Genomic DNA, 17,233 nt, shown 5'->3' with positions numbered 1-17,233 from the left:
TTTTGTTCTTCTTCATCTAGTCATGTCTGATAGATTGTTAAAATCTCCCACTCAGAGAGTGGGTTTGTCAGTTTCTCTTTGTAATTTTTCTTTCTGTAATTGTAAGCTATGTTATTAGGTACATTTGACTTTTGGTACTGACCCTCTTTATTTTTATTAATACATTTGGTTTAAAAGACTTTTTTTGGTCTGATATTAATAATGCTTCATTGACTTTCTTTTTGACAGCATTTTGATAATTTCTTTTTTTATCCCTTTATATCCAATATTTCTGTGGTTTAGTTTTGTTTTTTGCTAGTGTTACATACCTGAATATTATTTTAAACCAGTCTGATAATCTGTCTTTTAGTAACTAATTTAAATCTGTTTAGTTATTGTGCTTGCTGTTATTAGAATTTAATTCTACTATTCTATTTAATTTGTGTGTTTTGTTTGACGTGTCTTTTTCTTCTTTTTTCTCCTTTCCTGCCTTCTATTGAAGGATCAGTTTTCCATATCAAATATCCTCATCGCTTGCTACTCTTTTCTCTCTGAATGTTTAGAAGCTCTAGATCAGTTTTTTATTAATATATCTTATAGACAAAGTATTCAGACACAGTTATTATTTATATTCCTCTTCCAAACATGACAAAGACCGTAGCATGTTTTAACTACCCACTGTAACCATTTCTTTCCTTTTCTTTTAAACACTAAAGTAGCTATTATTATTATTTTTATTGAAATATAGTTGATTTACAATATTGTGTTAGTTTCAGGCGTACAGCAAAGTGATTCAGTTATATATATGTATTTTTTCAGATTATTTTCCATTATAGGTTGTTATAAGATATTGAACATAGTTCCCTGTGTTATATAGTAAATCCTTGTTGCTTATCTATTTTATGTATGGTAGCTTGTATCTGTTAATCCCATACTCCTTAAGTAGTTATTTTTAATTCTACCATCACATTTTGTTAATTTCTTCCCTCACTAGTATCTTTTGTATCTTATGCTTTCCCTCTGGGCTTAATTTTCTCATTGGGGGAAGTACATTCTTTAATAGTTCTTCTGGTGTAGGTCTGTGGGTGGAAAACTCCCTTGCCTTTTATGATTAAAAATGTCTTTGTTTTGCCCTCTCCCTGAAATGGCAGTTTATCTGGAAATCAAATTCTTGGTTGATAGTGTTCCATTCAATACTTGGAGAAAACTCAATTGTTTTCTTGTTTCTGTGGTTGCTTTTGAGAACTCTAGTTATAGTTCCTTTGTAAATAATCAGTGGTTTCCCTTTGGTGACTTGAGATTTTATCTTTATCCGTATTACTCTGTTGTTTCACTATAGTGAGAAAAGTGTTCCTTTACTCTTATTTACCTTGCTCAGTACATATGGTGTTCTGATGTTTTGATTAGAAAATCTTCAGTCATTTCTTTCTTCTTTTTTAAAGTATAGCTTATCCACTCTTCCCTTCAGTTTTTCCTTCTGGAACTCCTATGAGACATATGTTGAAGCCACTCAACATAACCCCATGAATCTGAATTATTTTTCACATTTTGAAATCTCTTTATTTTTCTATATTATGTTCTGGGTGAATTCTTCTGAGTGAATTCTTCTATACTATGTTCTGGGCGAATTACTTTTTCTCTTCAACTTTGGCCAGCTCCAGGGTTAACCCCATGTATTGACTTTTTAAAAAATTTCAATGACCAGATTTTTATTTTCAAGATTTCTATCAGTTTTTTTTGCCATATTTACCTTATTTACCTGTTCTTTATTCAGCTTATCTGTTTCCTAATTTCTTTTCTTTCTAAAATGAGTGTTATGCCTTCATTGATCGCTTTGAGAATGCAAAAATATTAATTAAAAAAATCTTTGTTACACAGTACCACAGAGTTAATTTTATCTGGAGTAAGTTCATATTCTGAGTGTTCATTTTGTTGGCAATCTTTCTTAGTATTAGACATCTGAATGTCTTTGGAATTTGCTGGTCAGGATCATTTTGAGTGGAAAGGTTCTATTTGTTTTTTTCTGTCTTATTTTAATTTAGTGTGCTTTTTTTTCTTTCCCCCTCTCACCCTCTTTGTGCTCACCCCTCCAGGCTCAGTGATTTTTTATTTTATTTTATTATTATTATTTTTTTGCGGTACACGGGCCTCTCACTGTCGTGGCCTCTCCCGTTGTGGAGCACAGGCTCTGGACGCGCAGTCTCAGCGGCCATGGCTCACGGGCCCAGCCGCTTTGCGGCATGTGGGATCTTCCTGGACCGGGGCACGAACCTGCGTCCCCTGAATCGGCAGGTGGACTCTCAACCACTGCGCCACCAGGGAAGCCCAGGGAAGCCCATGTTCAATCCTTTCAATTTTAGGTCTTCTCTCCACTTTTGTCCCTGGCCCAAGCCTGTTGGTGGCCTGAAAGAGTGGGCTCCTTCTGGTTCCCGATCCTTTACACTTGTGAAACTACTGGTGCTTCACATACTACAGGCAGCCCAGCACCTCCATGCAAAGACACGCTGTGCATTAGTCAAGACTTTACATTGCAAGCAACAGAAACTAATTCTGACTGCAAAAGAAATTTATAGGCTTGTGTAACTGAGAGGTTCAAAGGATGAACTAGCCTTAGATATGGCTGGGTTCAGAGCAGAAGCAGATTTACTATGAGCCCAGGGAAGCTGAAGCTTCTGGCTTCCTCATTGCTTGGCCCTGTCTTAGGCACTGGGAGAGAGTAATGTGTTCCCATAGTCATATGTTTTTCTGAAATTTAAAAATTTCACTTTCCCCCTTCAAGAGTATTGGGGGTTTAGGGCCAGGCAAGCGATTTATTGGAAGAGTAAAGCAGGGAAGTTTCTAGATAAGTGGCAAGAACAAACAGCTGTGGATGCCTGTGCATGTTCTGCTCCCTATGTTGGAACACCACCCTTCTTCCCTGCTGGTTAATTAAAGGCTCAGCTCAGGTGGCACTTGATCTAGGAACCTTCCTTGACACATGCCCAATCTCCCTCCCTTCACTCTGGTGCCCTTTCAGTGAACACATGAGCCCCTGGGGCTTTAGTCTAACAGCACTCTTCCCTGTCAGGTAATTGTCAGTGCTCATTTACCAGCCCACACAAGACTTTGAGTTCACTAAGATAGGGATTCTGACTTCTCCAAACTTCTAGCACCTAGTAGAGGCTGTATCACACAGTACCCTTCAACAAATGTGTCTTTTATAAGCAAATGAGCCTTAAATACTTTGGCTCAGAGACACAGGTGCAGATTTTTGGCTCTCCTGACTTACCATGGAGTTAAAGTGAGAGTTTCATAACATTGAACTTAGGTTATCCCTGACCTGTAGGAAAAAAGCTTTATAGAAGAATGCAAGAGTGGAAAGAGCAGGGCCAAAGCTTGGTTATTTTTCTACACATTTAGTGGTCATGTCTTTGGGATATTTGGGAACCAGTTGAAACTAAGAAGGAACAAGTCATGTAAGTAAATCAAAAGCCTCTTTTTGCATACCAGCTGTATTTTTTTTCTCTAGCATATGACTTCAGTTTCACTTAAAACAGAGCTAGATGGTGTGTGTGTGTGTGTGTGTGTGTGTGTGTGTGTGTGTAATAGGTGTTAAACTGTTTCGATAATAGAAAAGTTAACGTATGATTGAACAAATACAAATAACTTCTGCATTGTAATACATAAGTGTATCCCAGTAATGGTCCTATAAATCTGAAATATGTCGGGGTAGATTTTGTTTTGTTAGGAATTGAACAATTCCTATTTCCTAAAATATTAATTAATTTACATGGATTTATAAAAGGGAAATTACTACTTTATCTGCCACTTTGGAATCTTGTCTATACCATTGATCAAAGCACAGCTACTCCTTGAAAATGAAATATTCTCTTTGTACTGTCTAGAATGAGATACATCCCTATTACACGTATATATGAAAAAAATATGTATATTTCATGTACTTTCTGATTTCTGTTGATTGCCCTCAGACGTGTTCATCCTGATACAACTGAGTCCACCTATTTGAAATCTGACCTTAACTTTCTCAAGTATCACTTTATTTAAAAATTATTTATTTAATTATAAAAGTAACACAAACAGAACACATGGGGAAAAACTATATATAATACCAACATCTTAACAGCTATAATCTTTTTCAAATTTCAACTTGCTTTTAAAAACCAACAAAACAATACTAATTCTTTTTTTTTTTTTGCGGTACGCGGGCCTCTTACTGTTGTGGCCTCTCCCGTTACGGAGCACAGGCTCCGGACACGCAGGCTCAGCGGCCATGGCTCACGGGCCCAGCCGCTCCGCGGCATGTGGGATCTTCCCGGACCAGGCCACAAACCCGTGTCCCCTGCATCGGCAGGCGGACTCTCAACCACTGCGCCACCAGGGAAGCCCCTAATACTAATTCTTTTAAAACTCATTTGAGAGGGCCCTAGTCTCTAGAAGAGAATACACACACACACACACACACACACACACACACACACACACACTTTGTGATGCTTGTGTAGGATTATAATAACTGATAGCATCATCAAGGGCCTTAGAATTGCAGACTGCATTTGGACATCTGCAATAACCTCTAATTTAAATAATATTTTTACTCTCCTGAAGGAAAAATGAATTTTGCAAAACAGGCAAGGGCAAGAAAGAGGAAAGGACACAGATAAGTCTTCTCCACTGGTTATGAGGTTGAGCCTGCTCAAGTCATGCTTGTCAACTAGGTTAAGGCAGGTTTCATGATCGATATTTCTGTGGTTAACAATTTGGTGTCAACCTAGATAACATTTACCTTTCAAGGCTTATGTAACCTGATATTTCATTCAGATGTCAATATTTATTTCCCCTGATCTTTCCATGGAAATTAATGACCTCAGTAGTTGGAAACCCATGTGTTTCTCTTCCTTTGGCTTACAGAGAGGCTCAGCATTAGAAACTTATTCATAAAATTGGCACACTTTATAAAGACACATTGGGAAGGCAGGGAATTTCTTATACCTATTTTCACAAGTGTCCAACAAAAATTTCATTTTGGACTGGGCTGCCAGCCTGACTGGGTGAGAGGTGGCACCTAACATTTTTATCTCTTTATTTGGTGAATCAATGACAATGACTTCTTTGGCATATGGTAGATAGTGAGATATGCAGAGCTTCTGGAAATACTGCAGACCGGAATTGTACTTCGAATTGTGCCAGTGAAGATGAGGATTTTTGCTTGATTTTTAACTAAGGCTGACCTTTTGTCCCTGCCGCTGAAGGGACTGCTCTCCAACTCCCAGTCATCACTAAGGATATGTAGAGGCACTGACATCTTAGTATCAAACAAGTGAGAATATTTGTGTATTACATAGAAATTTTTTGGACTTAATCACAACATGGTTCTTAAGATTATGAATAACAGAATCAACTCAGGGTGCTTTTAAGCCTGAATTTAAACAACATTGTTGTCTTTTTGGTTTTAGCACCTTCTCGTTCATACTTATCTCTTTTATGGGAGGAGTGGTGGTGAGGAGTGTGATGATGGGAGAACGTCTTCCAGAAACTGAACCACGAGGAAGCTGTTGTCCTGTAGGGTCATATGGGCTGCCGTCAGAGACACCTCAGCCAGGAAACCTAACCTGAAGGTCACCATTTTATTCTTAACACAGAGCCTGGCACACGGTTGCTGCTCAGTAGAGATGACTCGAGCTTCGGGTGCCCAACGACGTGCACATGGGCTGTAAGGAAGAAGTTGGAGACTCAGTCGTTGAGCCGTAGAGACCAATGGTCCATAACTGAAGACACGATCTCCACAAAGCAATATTAAACGTTAACCTTGGCCGTCAGATCCCTTTAGTCCTAGCAACCCTTGGATTGCAGCGAAGCCTTCGGGACCTGAGCCTCCCCGCCCTCCCCGCCCCCAACCTCCCAAACGCCGGGTCAATCCCACGAACTGGCGATGCCGAAGCCTGGCACCGGTGAAGTTATCAGTGAGGCGCGAACGGTCGACCTTCTCTCATCACGTGCCCAGACGCCGGCTGCAGGACGCTTCCGGGGGTCGCGCAGCCGACGGGCGGGAGGGCGGGCGCTGGAGCCCGCAGCAGCAGCGCGAGGCCGGAGCGCGGGCCGGGCCGGGTGGGGCGGGGAAGGGGCGGGGGCGGCGGCGGCGGCGGCGAGGCCGGGAGCGTGCGCGCGCACCTCACACTCCGCCGCTCGGGGACGCCCACTCGCGAGTCGGGCCGGAGGCAGGCCCGAGCCATCCGCCCCACCCCCACACGCCGGCTCCCCTCAGGAGTGTGCCCAACGGGTGTCGGCAGTCGGCTGCTCCGCGCCCTCCCGGCCTAGGGAGCCACGGGACGAGGACCGGGCCGCAGCCGCGCACCGCGTGGACGCGCTGCCTCTCCCGCAGCCGTCGCCGCCACCACCAGAGCGAGCGGCTGCGAGCGACCGGAGGTTGCGCCGCGGAGGCCCCCACGGCGGCCAGGCAGTCCCCCACGGCGGCCAGGGAGGAAGGAGACGCAGCTGACCTCTGCCCGCCCAAGGCGCGACTGCTCTCGCGAGCCCAGGGCCGCCGCCGCCCCCGGGCTGAGCGAGGAATGAGCAGGCGCCTGCCCCGGGTTCTCGGACAGGGGGGCCGCGGCTTTGCTTCTTCCCACGCCGCGGGGTCGCGGAGGCTCGGTCGCCGCGGCCGGGCACGGCGGGGTCAGAAGCGGCCTCGCTCTGGGAGCCGGCGCCTGGGTTAACTTAACCCGCTGCCGAGAGGAGGAGGAGGAGCCGAGCGGGGGCGGCCGCAGCGCCTCCCCTCCCCCCGCTCACGCCGGGGCTTCTCAGTGGCCGCGGAGGAGGAAGTTCCGCTCCCTGACAGACCCGAGCGGTAGCGACAGCGGCCGCGGCGGCCGCGCCTGGGAGGGCGCAGGTATTTTGGACGCGGATGCCCTTCGCGCCAGCCGTCGAGGGAGCAGCGTCGGAGCCCGGGGACAGCGTCGGGAGGCGCGGGCGTCCGAGCCCTCCTTCCTGCTTTTCGCCCAGCGCGGCTGCTTCGGTTTCCCGGCGAGGCGGGTGACCCTCCTCCCGGTTGACTGGCTTCCGAGGAGCCCCTTGTTTTTCCACCACTGAGGTTCAGAGATTCTGCAATCGAAGCATCCGAGGAGCTCAAGTGAACCTTCTACAGCTCCTTGGATCACGTCAGGCTCCCTTTTGGGGCGGGAAACCACGTTGGAGCATCTCCCAGAGGTTCAGGAATGGAAGAACACACCTTGCATCCTCAGTGCGGTGTTGCTTGTCTGATCTACCCTTAGGAATGGAGAGGAGACTTGTAATCACCCGGTGAGGTACTGAGAGCCAGATGGCAAAGAAAGTATCGCAGGACTTAAACTAATGCTCGTTTGGGGGCCACACTCATTTCTGCATGTAATTGGATGAGCGTGAAAGAGGTGCCCTGTTGAAACGCACAGCAGTCCTTTAAGAGGAGGAAAATTGAGTTTCCCCATTTTTGCCAGGATTCTGAAGACTGTTCAATGTATCGTACATTTGATGTAAGATGAGAACTTTATAAAATATTCTGCCCAAGAGCGTAAACGATGACTACCCCAGCGCTGCTACCCCTCTCTGGACGAAGGATACCACCTCTGAACCTGGGGCCGCCTTCCTTCCCGCATCACAGGGCTACCTTGAGACTTTCTGAGAAGTTTATCCTCCTCCTTATTCTAAGTGCCTTCATCACCCTGTGTTTTGGGGCATTCTTCTTCCTTCCAGACTCTTCAAAACACAAACGTTTTGATCTGGGTTTGGAAGATGTGTTAATTCCTCATGTAGATGCCGGCAAAGGGGCTAAAAACCCTGGAGTCTTCCTGATCCATGGACCAGATGAACATAGACACAGGTTTGTTTATTTCAGAAGTTCTGGTATTAACATTTGGCAGAGCAAGGTATGGTATATTGCATCAAATCTGTCATTTTTTTGGCAGTAAAATGTAACTTTCCCTGAGTCGTGAGAGTTGTATTTTTACACAACTAGTTAAATAGAATCATAAACTGGAAGGACACCTAGAGCTCCATCCAGAGTCCAGCTCCTTCCTTTTATGTAGGAGGAGTGTTTGTGCTCAGGGTTGTTGTGTCTGATGTGAACAATTGGGAATGGAGGTATGAAGACTTAACCTGAAGAAACAGTGACATATGCTGCGCCTTCATTTATTAAGAATGTGTTGCATTCAATTATTGTGCCACCCTGTGAAATAGATCCATGGAATCCTGACATCTTCTCTGGGTTTGTTCTCTCCCAGAGGGCTCTCATCTCTGGCTGGTAGTTAAAGCTTAGTAGTGAATCTTAGCTTTTTAGAAAGACAAACACAGGCACAATAGATGTGTTTTGGTGCTCTGTGTGGAATCAGTTAAGTTAAAGAGATCACTGAATCTTAAGTCACTCACTTTGTGACTCTTGTAGACAAGGTTTGGTTATGTTTTAAAATTTAATTTTGCTGTTTTTTTTTTTTTCCTAAATGTGAAAGATGGAGTGTATCGAATAACTCTTAGAATTTGCTTGATTAAAGGGTTCACATTCTTTAAAATCAGTAAATCCGAAGTGAGCTCTTGGGAGAATATGGACAAATTAGTATAAAATGGGAGCTCTAGTTACAGTCTCTTTAAATCATTTATGTAATTTGTATCAAAAGAATCTGGGAAAGTAGTTTGCTTTCTTCAAACCTGCAGTATATATATTTTTTTAACCTGCTAAACCTTTCTCCTTTTTTCTCTATTTCTTAAAATACTTTTTGAGCATGTAAAAAAATCATATGTTTTAGTTCTGTTCTCAACTGATGCTGTAAGTTTTCATCATGCACGAGGTTTTTGAAAAAGCTTGTGTTCAAATGTTATCCTAAGTTAAATACTTTAGAAAAATGCTCTGTTGTAATGAGAGCTGGTTTTTCCTTTTTCTCAGTCTAGTTAATTTGTTCTTTGCTTGCTGTTTCTTTGACTTTGGGCTGAACCTTATGGAGTAATTACTTCTAAAATTGTTTCATATCATTCGTCTGTAACCAAATTAATTTGAAATTTTTGCCATCATTTTCAACTTCTGTACTCTTTTCATTTGTTTCTTTTATTTTGCCCTTTGCTCTTTGTGACTTCAAGAAGAATCTGATATAATCTGTGAAATAACGTTGCTGAAAAATTAACACTGAAAGTACTGTTTTCCTTGAAAACCTTATTTCCCATGTTATTTATAATGATAAGTATTTTTTTTATAAAAAGATGTTAAGACTGACTTCAGAGCTCTTTGAAGTCATGAATTAACTTTATTTAACTCTTATAAGTTGTCTGTCATATACTTAACAATTTACTTTATATTTTGTGTGGTCTAAAGGTTAAAAAATATGGCACTTTTTAGTTTAAAAACATTCACATAGAAAAATTCTTTGTTAAGTGGAATTTAAATTTCAAATTTGAATGAAAATACAGATATGTCCATTTTTTTCACATTTAAAAAAATCTGCTTAAATCTCTTAAAACAAGAATTCTAAAATTTATATAAGCCCTTGAATACATATGCTTCTGTTTCGCTGTACAAGACTATTGGATACTGTTGGATCCCGGAGTTTGGAGTGAGAGATTGGTCATTGAGTTTTCTTAACAAGGGATGGTGAGTGAGCCAAATTCTGGGTTTTGGGTAGTAAGAGTCCGGATACATGTGAGAACTTATTCAAATCTATTTGGTTCCTGAGTTTTGGAAGGCAAGAATTCAGATAGAGTTCAGGTATTGAGGGATCCCTGTATTAACTTTGTGTATATTTTATGTGGTTATGTCAGTTTATTTTTTTTAAACATCTTCATTGGAGTATAATTGTTTTACAATGGTGTGTTAGTTTCTGCTGTATAAAAAAGTGAATCAGCTATACATATACGTAGAACCCCGTATCTCCTCCCTCTTGCGTCTCCCTCCCTCCCTGCCTATCCCACCCCTCTAGGTGGACATGAAGCACCAAGCTGATCTCCCTGTGCTATGTGGCTGCTTCCCACTGGCTGTCTGTTTTACATTTGGTAGTGTATATATGTCCATGCCACTCTTTCACTTCGTCCCAGCTTACCTTTCTCCCTCCCGTGTCCTCAAGTCCATTCTGTCTGCGTCTTTATTCCTGTCCTGCTCCTAGGTTCTTCCGAACCATTTTTTTTTTAGATGCTATATATATGTGTTAGCATACAGTATTTGTTTTTCTTTTTCTGATTCACTTCACTCTGTACGACAGTCTCTAGGTCCATCCATCTCACTACAAATAACTCAGCTTCGTTTCTTTTTATGGCTGAGTAATATTCCATTGTACCTATGTGCCACATCTTCTTTATCCATTCATCTGTCGATGGACACTTAGGTTGCTTCCATGTCCTGGCTATTGTAAATAGAGCTGCAATGAACACTGTGGTACATGACTCTTTGAATTATGGTTTTCTCAGGGTATATGCCCAGTAGTGGGATTGCTGGGTCGTATGGTAGTTCTATTTTTAGTTTTTTAAGGAACCTCCATACTGTTTTCCATAGTGGCTGTATCAATTTACATTCCCACCAACAGTGCAAGAGGATTCTCTTTTCTCCACATCATCTCCAGCATTTACTGTTTGTAGATTTTTTGATGATGGCCATTCTGACCGGTGTGAGGTGATACCTTACTGTAGTTTTGATTTGCATTTCTCTAATGATTAGTGATGTTAAACATCCTTTCATGTGTTTGTTGGCAATCTGTATATCTTCTTTGGAGAAATGCCTGTTTAGGTCTTCTGCCACTTTTGGATTGGGTTGTTTGTTTTTTTGATATTGAGCTGCATGAACTGCTTGTATATTTTGGAGATGAATCCTTTGTCAGTTGCTTCGTTTGCAAATATTTCCTCCCATTCTGAGGGTTGTCTTTTGGTCTTGTTTATGGTTTCCTTGGCTGTGCAAAAGCTTTGAAGTTTCATTAGGTCCCAATTGTTTATTTTTGTTTTTATTTCCGTTTCTCCAGGAGGTGGGTCAAAAAGGATCTTGCTGTGATTTATGTCAAAGAGTGTTCTTTCTATGTTTTCCTCTAAGAGTTTTATAGTGTATGGCCTTACATTTAGGTCATTAATCCATTATGAGTTTATTTTTATGTATGGTGTTCGGGAGTTTTCTAACTTCATTCTTTTACATGTAGCTGTCCAGTTTTCCCAGCACCACTTATTGAAGAGGCCGTCTTTTCTCCATTGTATATTCTTGCCTCCTTTATCAAAGATAAGGTGACCACAGGTGCGTGGGTTTATCTCTAGGCTTTCTATCCTGTTCCATTGATCTATATTTCTGTTTTTGTGCCAGGACCATACTGTCTTGATTACTGTAGCTTTGTAGTACAGTTTGAAGTTGGGGAGCCTGATTCCACCAGCTCCGTTTTACTTTCTCAAGATTGCTTTGGCTGTTCGGGGTCTTTTGTGTTTCTATACAAATTGTGAAATTTTTTTGTTCTACTTCTGTGAAAAATGCCATTGGTAGTTTGATAGGGATTGCATTGAATGTGTAGATTGCTTTGGGTAGTATAGTCATTTTCACAATGTTGAGTCTTCCAATACAAGAACATGGTATATCTCTCCATCTGTTTGTATCATCTTTAATTTCTTTCATCAGTGTCTTATAGTTTTCTGCATACAGGTCTTTTGTCTCCTTAGGTAGGTTTATTCCTAGGTATTTTATTCTTTTTGTTGCAGTGGTAAATGGGAGTATTTCCTTAATTTCTCTTTCAGATTTTTCATCATTAGTGTATAGGAATGCAAGAAATTTCTGTGCATTAATTTTATATCCTGCTACATTACCAAATTTATTGATTAGCTCTAGTAGTTTTCTGGTAGCATCTTTAGGATTCTCTATGTATAGTATCATGTCATCTGCAAACTGTGACAATTTTACTTCTTTTCCAAATTGGATTCCTTTTATATGTTTTTCTTCTCTGATTGCTTTGGCTAAAACTTCCAAGACTGTGTTGAATAATAGTGGTGAGCATGGGCAACCTTGTCTTGTTCCTGATCTTATTGGAAATGGTTTCAGTTTTTCACCATTGAGAATGATGTTGGCTGTGGGTTTGTCATATATGGCCTTTATTATGTTGAGGTAAGTTCCCTCTATGCCTACTTTCTGGAGGGTTTTTATCATAAGTGGGTGTTGAATTTTGTCAGAAGCTTTTTCTGCACATATTGAGATGGTCATATGGTTTTTCTTCTTCAGTTTGTTAATATGGTTTATCACATTGGTTGATTTGCATGTATTGAAGAATCCTTGCATTCCTGGATCATGATCATGGTGTATGATCCTTTTAATGTGCTGTTGGATTCTGTTTGCTAGTATTTTGTTGAGGATTTTTGCATCTACGTTCATCAGTGATGTTGGCCTGTAGTTTTTTTCTTTTTTTGTGACATCTTTGTCTGGTTTTGCTATCAGGGTGATGGTGGCCTCGTAGAATGAGTTTGGGAGTGTTCCTCCCTCTGCTGTGTTTTGGAAGAGTTTGAGAAGGATGGGTGTTAGCTCTTCTCTAAATGTTTGATAAAGTTTGCCTGTGAATCCATCTGGTCCTGGGCTTTTGTTCGTTGGAAGATTTTTAATCACAGTTTCAATTGCAGTGCTTGTGATTGGTCTGTTTATATTTTCTGTTTCTTCCTGGTTCAGTCTCAGAAGGTTGTGCTTTTCTAAGAATTTGTCCATTTCTTCCAGGTTTTCCATTTTATTCGCATATAGTTGCTTGCAGTAATCTCTCATGATCCTTTATATTTCTGTGGTGTCAGTTGTTACTTCTCCTTTTTCATATCTAATTCTATTGATTTGAGTTTTCTCATTTTTTTTCTTGATGATTCTGGCTAATGGTTTATCAATTTTGTTTATCTTCTCAAAGAACCAGCTTTTAGTTTTATTCATCTTTGCTGTCGTTTCCTTCATTTCTTTTTCATTTATTTCTGATCTGATCTTTATGATTTCTTTCCTTCTGCTAACTTTGAGGTTTTTTTGTTCTTCTTTCTCTAATTGCTTTAGGTGTAAGGTTAGGTTATTTGAGATGTTTCTTGTTTCTTGAGGTAGGATTGTATTGCTATAAACTTCCTTCTTAGAACTGCTTTTGCTGCATCCCATAGGTTTTGGGTCGTCATGTTTTCATTGTCATTTGTTTCTAGGTATTTTTTTATTTCCTCTTAGATTTCTTTGGTGATCTCTTGGTTATTTAGTAGTGTATTGTTTAACCTCCCTGTGTTTGTATTTTTTACAGATTTTTTCTTGTAATTGATATCTAGTGTCATAGGACTGTGGTTGGAAAAGATACTTGATACAATTTCAATTTTCTTAAATTTACCAAGGCTTGATTTGTGTCCCAAGGTATGATCTATCCTGGGGAATGTTCCGTGAGCACTTGAGAAAAATGTGTGTTCTGTTGTTTTTGGCTGGAATGTCCTATAAATATGAATTAAGTCCATTTTGTTTAATATATCATTTAAAGCTTGTGTTTCTTATTTATTTTCATTTTGGATGATCTGCCCATTGGTGAAAGTGGGGTGTTAAAGTCCCCTACTATGATTGTGTTACTGTCCATTTCCCCTTTTATGGCTGTTAGCATTTGCCTTATGTATTGAGGTGCTCCTATGTTGGGTGCATAAATATTTACAATTGTTGTGTCTTCTTCTTGGATTGATCCCTTGATCATTATGTAGTGTCTTTTTTTGTCTCTTGTAATTGTTTTTATTTTAAAGTCTATTTTGTCAGATATGAGAATTGCTATGCCAGCTTTCTTTTGGTTTCCATTTGCATGGAATATCTTTTTCCATCCCCTCACTTTCAGTCTGCATGTGTCCCTAGGTCTGAAGTGGCTCTCTTGTAGACAGCATATATATGGGTCTTGTTTTTGTATGCATTCAGCCAGTCTGTGTATTTTGGTGGGAGCATTTAATCCATTTACATTTAAGGTAGTTATCAATATGTATGTTCCTATTACCATTTTCTTAATTGATTTGGGTTTGTTATTGCAGGTCTTTTCCTCCTCTTGTGTTTCCTGCCTAGAGAAGTTCCTTTAGCATTCGTTGTAAAGCTGGTTTGGTGGTGCTGAATTCTCTTAGCTTTCGCTTGTCTGTAAAGGTTTTAGTTTCTCCATCAAATCTGAATGAGATCCTTGCTGGGCAGAGTAATCTTGGTTGTAGGTTTTTTCCCTTTCATCCCTTTAAATATATCCTGCCACTCCCTTCCGGCTTGCGGAGTTTCTCCTGAAAGATCAGCTGTTAACCTTATGGGGATTCCCTTGTATGTTATTTGTTGCTTTTCCCTTGCTGCTTTTAATATGTTTTCTTTGAATTTAGTTTTTGATAGTTTGATTAATATGTGTCTTGACGTGTTTCTCCTTGGATTTATCCTGTATGGGGCGCTCTGCGCTTCCTGGACTTGATTGACTATTTCCCTTCCCATTTTAGGGATGTTTTCAACTACAAACTCTTCAAATATTTTCTCAGTTCTTTTCTTTTTCTGAGACCCTATAATTCATATGTTGGTGCGTGTAATGTTGTCCCAGAGGTCTCTGAGACTGTCCTTAGTTCTTTTCATTCTGTTTTTTCATTCTGCTCTGTGGTAGTTATTTCCACTCTTTTACCTTCCAGATCACTTATCCTTTCTTCTGCCTCAGTTATTCTTGATTGATTTCTATTTTTTATTTATTTATTTATTTATTTATTTGCTGTACGTGGGCCTCTCACTGTTGCGGCCCCTCCCGTTGTGGAGCACAGGCCCTGGACGTGCATGGTCAGCGGCCATGGCTCATGGGCCCAGCCACTCCACAGCATGTGGGATCTTCCCGGACTGGGGCATGAATCCATGTCCCCTGCATTGGCAGGCAGACTCTCAACCTGTGCACCACCAGGGAAGCCCTCTATTGATTTCTGCTAGAGAATTTTTAGTTTCATTTATTGTGCTGTTCATCATTGTTTGTGTGTTCTTCAGTTCTTCTAGGTCCTTGTTAAACGTTTCTTGTATTTTCTCTGTTCTATTTCCAAGATTTTGGATCATCTTTACTATCATTACTCTGAATTCTTTTTCAGGTAGACTGCCTGTTTCTTCTTCATTTGTTTGGTCTGTTGGGTTTTTACCTTGCTCTTTTCATCCGCTGCATATTTCTGTGTCTTTTCCTTTTGCTTAACTTACTGTGTTTGGGGTGTCCTTTTTTCAGGCAGCAGGTTCGTAGTTCCGTTGTTTTTGCTGTCTGCCCCCAGTGGGTAAGGTTGGTTCAGTGGGTTGTGTAGGCTTCCTGGTGGAGGGGACTGGTGCCTGTGTTCTGGTGGATGAGGCTGGGTCTTGTCTTTCTGGTGGGCAGGACCACGTCCAGTGGTGTGTTTTGGGGTGTCTGTGAACTTATTATGATTTTAGACAGCGTCTGTGCTAATGGGTGGGATTGTGTTCCTGTCTTGCTAATTGTTTGGCATAGGGGGTCCAGCATTGTAGCTTGCTGGTCGTTGAGTAGAGCTGCGTCAGCATTGAGATAGAGATCTCTGGTAGAGCTTTCGCCATTTGATACTCTGTGGGGCTGGGAGGTCTCTGGTGGACCGGTGTCCTGAACTTGGGTCTCCCACCTCAGAGGCTCAGGCCTGACACCTGGCCGGAGCACCAAGACCCTGTCAGCCACACAGCTCAGAAGAAAGGGGAGGGAAAAAATTAAATTAAAAAAATTAATAAAATAAAGTTATTAAAATAAAAAATATTGTTTAAAATAAAACAGTAATAAAAAAAGAAGAGAGCAACCAAAGCAAAAAATAAAACCACCAATGTTAGCAAGCACTAAAAACTGTACTAAAAAAAAGAAGAAAAAATAAAGGAGAGAATCCTAGAACACATGGTAAAAGCAAAGCTATACAGACAAAATCACACGAAGAAGCATACACATACACACTCACAAAAAGAGATAAAGGATAAAAATATATATAAAAAAGAAAAAGAGAGCAACCAAATCAATAAACAAATCTACCAATGATAATAAGCTCTAAGTACTAAACTAAGATAAACATAAAGCCAGAAACAAATTAGTTGCCAAAAGCAAAGCCGAAGTCTACAGTTGCTCCCAAAGTCCACCTTCTCAATTTGGGTTGATTCGTTGTCTATTCAGGTATTCCACAGATGCAGGGTACATCAAGTTGATCGTGGAGATTTAATCCGCTGCTCGGGAGGCTGCTGGGAGAAATTTCCATTTCTCTTCTTTGTTTGCACGGCTCCTGGGGTTCAGCTTTGGATTTGGCCCCACCTCTGCATGTAGTTCGCCTGAGGGCGTCTGTTCCCACCCAGACAGGATGGGGTTAAAGTAGCAGCTGATTAGGGGGCTCTGGCTCACTCAGGCGGGGGGGGGGGGGGGGGGGGAGGGGAGGGGTACAGGCTGGGGTGAGCCGGTGGCGCCAGAGGCTGGCGTGCCTTGCAACAGCCTGAGGCGTGCCGTGTGTTCTCCCGGGGAAGTTGTCCCTGCATCACGGGACCCTGGCAGTGGCGGGCTGCACAGGCTCCCTGGAGGGGATGTGTGGATAGTGACCTGTGCCTGTACACAGGCTTCTTGGTGGCTGCAGCAGCAGCGTTAGTGTTTCATGCCTGTCTCTGGAGTCCGCGCTGATAGTTATGGCTCGCGCCTGTCTCTGGAACTCGTTTAGGCGGTGCTCTGAATCCCCTCTCCTCGAGCATCCCAAAACGATGGTTTCTTGCTTCTTAGGCAGGTCCGGACTTTTTCCCGGACTCCGTCCAGGCTAGCTGTGGTGCACTAGCCCCCTTCAGGCTGTGTTCACGCCGCCAACCCCAGTCCTCTCCCTGGGATCTGACCTCCGAATCCCGAGCCTCAGCCCCCAGCCCTCACCCGCCCCAGCGGGTGAGCAGACAAGCCTCTCAGGCTGGTGAGCCCTGGTTGGCACTGATCCTGTGTGCGGGAATCTCTCTGCTTTGCTCTCTGCACCCCTGTTGCTGCACTCTTCTCCGTGGTTCTGAAGGCCCCCTGCCCCCGCCCACCTCCCGTCTTTGCTAGTGAAGGGGCTTCCTAGTGTGTGGAAACTTTTTCTCCTTCACAGCTGCCTCCCAGAGGTGCAGGTCCCTATTCTTTTGCCTCTGTTTTTCCTTTTTTCTTTTGCCCTATCCAGGTACGTGGGGAGTTTCTTGCCTTTTGGGAGTTCTGAGGTCTTTTTCCAGCGCTCAGTAGGTGTTCTATAGGAGTTGTTCCACATGTAGATGTATTTTTGATATATTTGTGGGGAGGAAGGTGATCTTCAAGTCTTACTTCTCTGCCATCTTGAAGGTCCCCCA

The 17,233-nt window shown here is 42.0% G+C and overlaps 1 protein-coding gene across 1 annotated transcript in view; it reads left to right on the top strand.

Annotated features, from left to right (window-relative positions):
• The first annotated feature begins 6,784 nt into the window (after nucleotides 1-6,784).
• MAN1A2 (mannosidase alpha class 1A member 2) overlaps nucleotides 6,785-17,233 on the top strand; it is a 164,119-nt gene continuing 153,670 nt past the window's right edge. Inside the window, exon 1 of the mRNA XM_082834021.1 lies at nucleotides 6,785-7,831. Within this exon, the coding sequence (XP_082690147.1) occupies nucleotides 7,530-7,831 (302 nt within the window). The 5' untranslated portion in view covers nucleotides 6,785-7,529. The remainder of the gene's footprint in view (nucleotides 7,832-17,233) is intronic.

Source organism: Leucopleurus acutus, assembly GCF_964270905.1.
Source record: "Leucopleurus acutus genome assembly, chromosome: 2".
NCBI classification, from domain to species: Eukaryota; Metazoa; Chordata; class Mammalia; order Artiodactyla; family Delphinidae; genus Leucopleurus; species Leucopleurus acutus.
The sequence above is the reverse complement of the archived record's forward strand: the minus strand, read 5'-3'. Positions and strand labels throughout refer to the sequence as shown.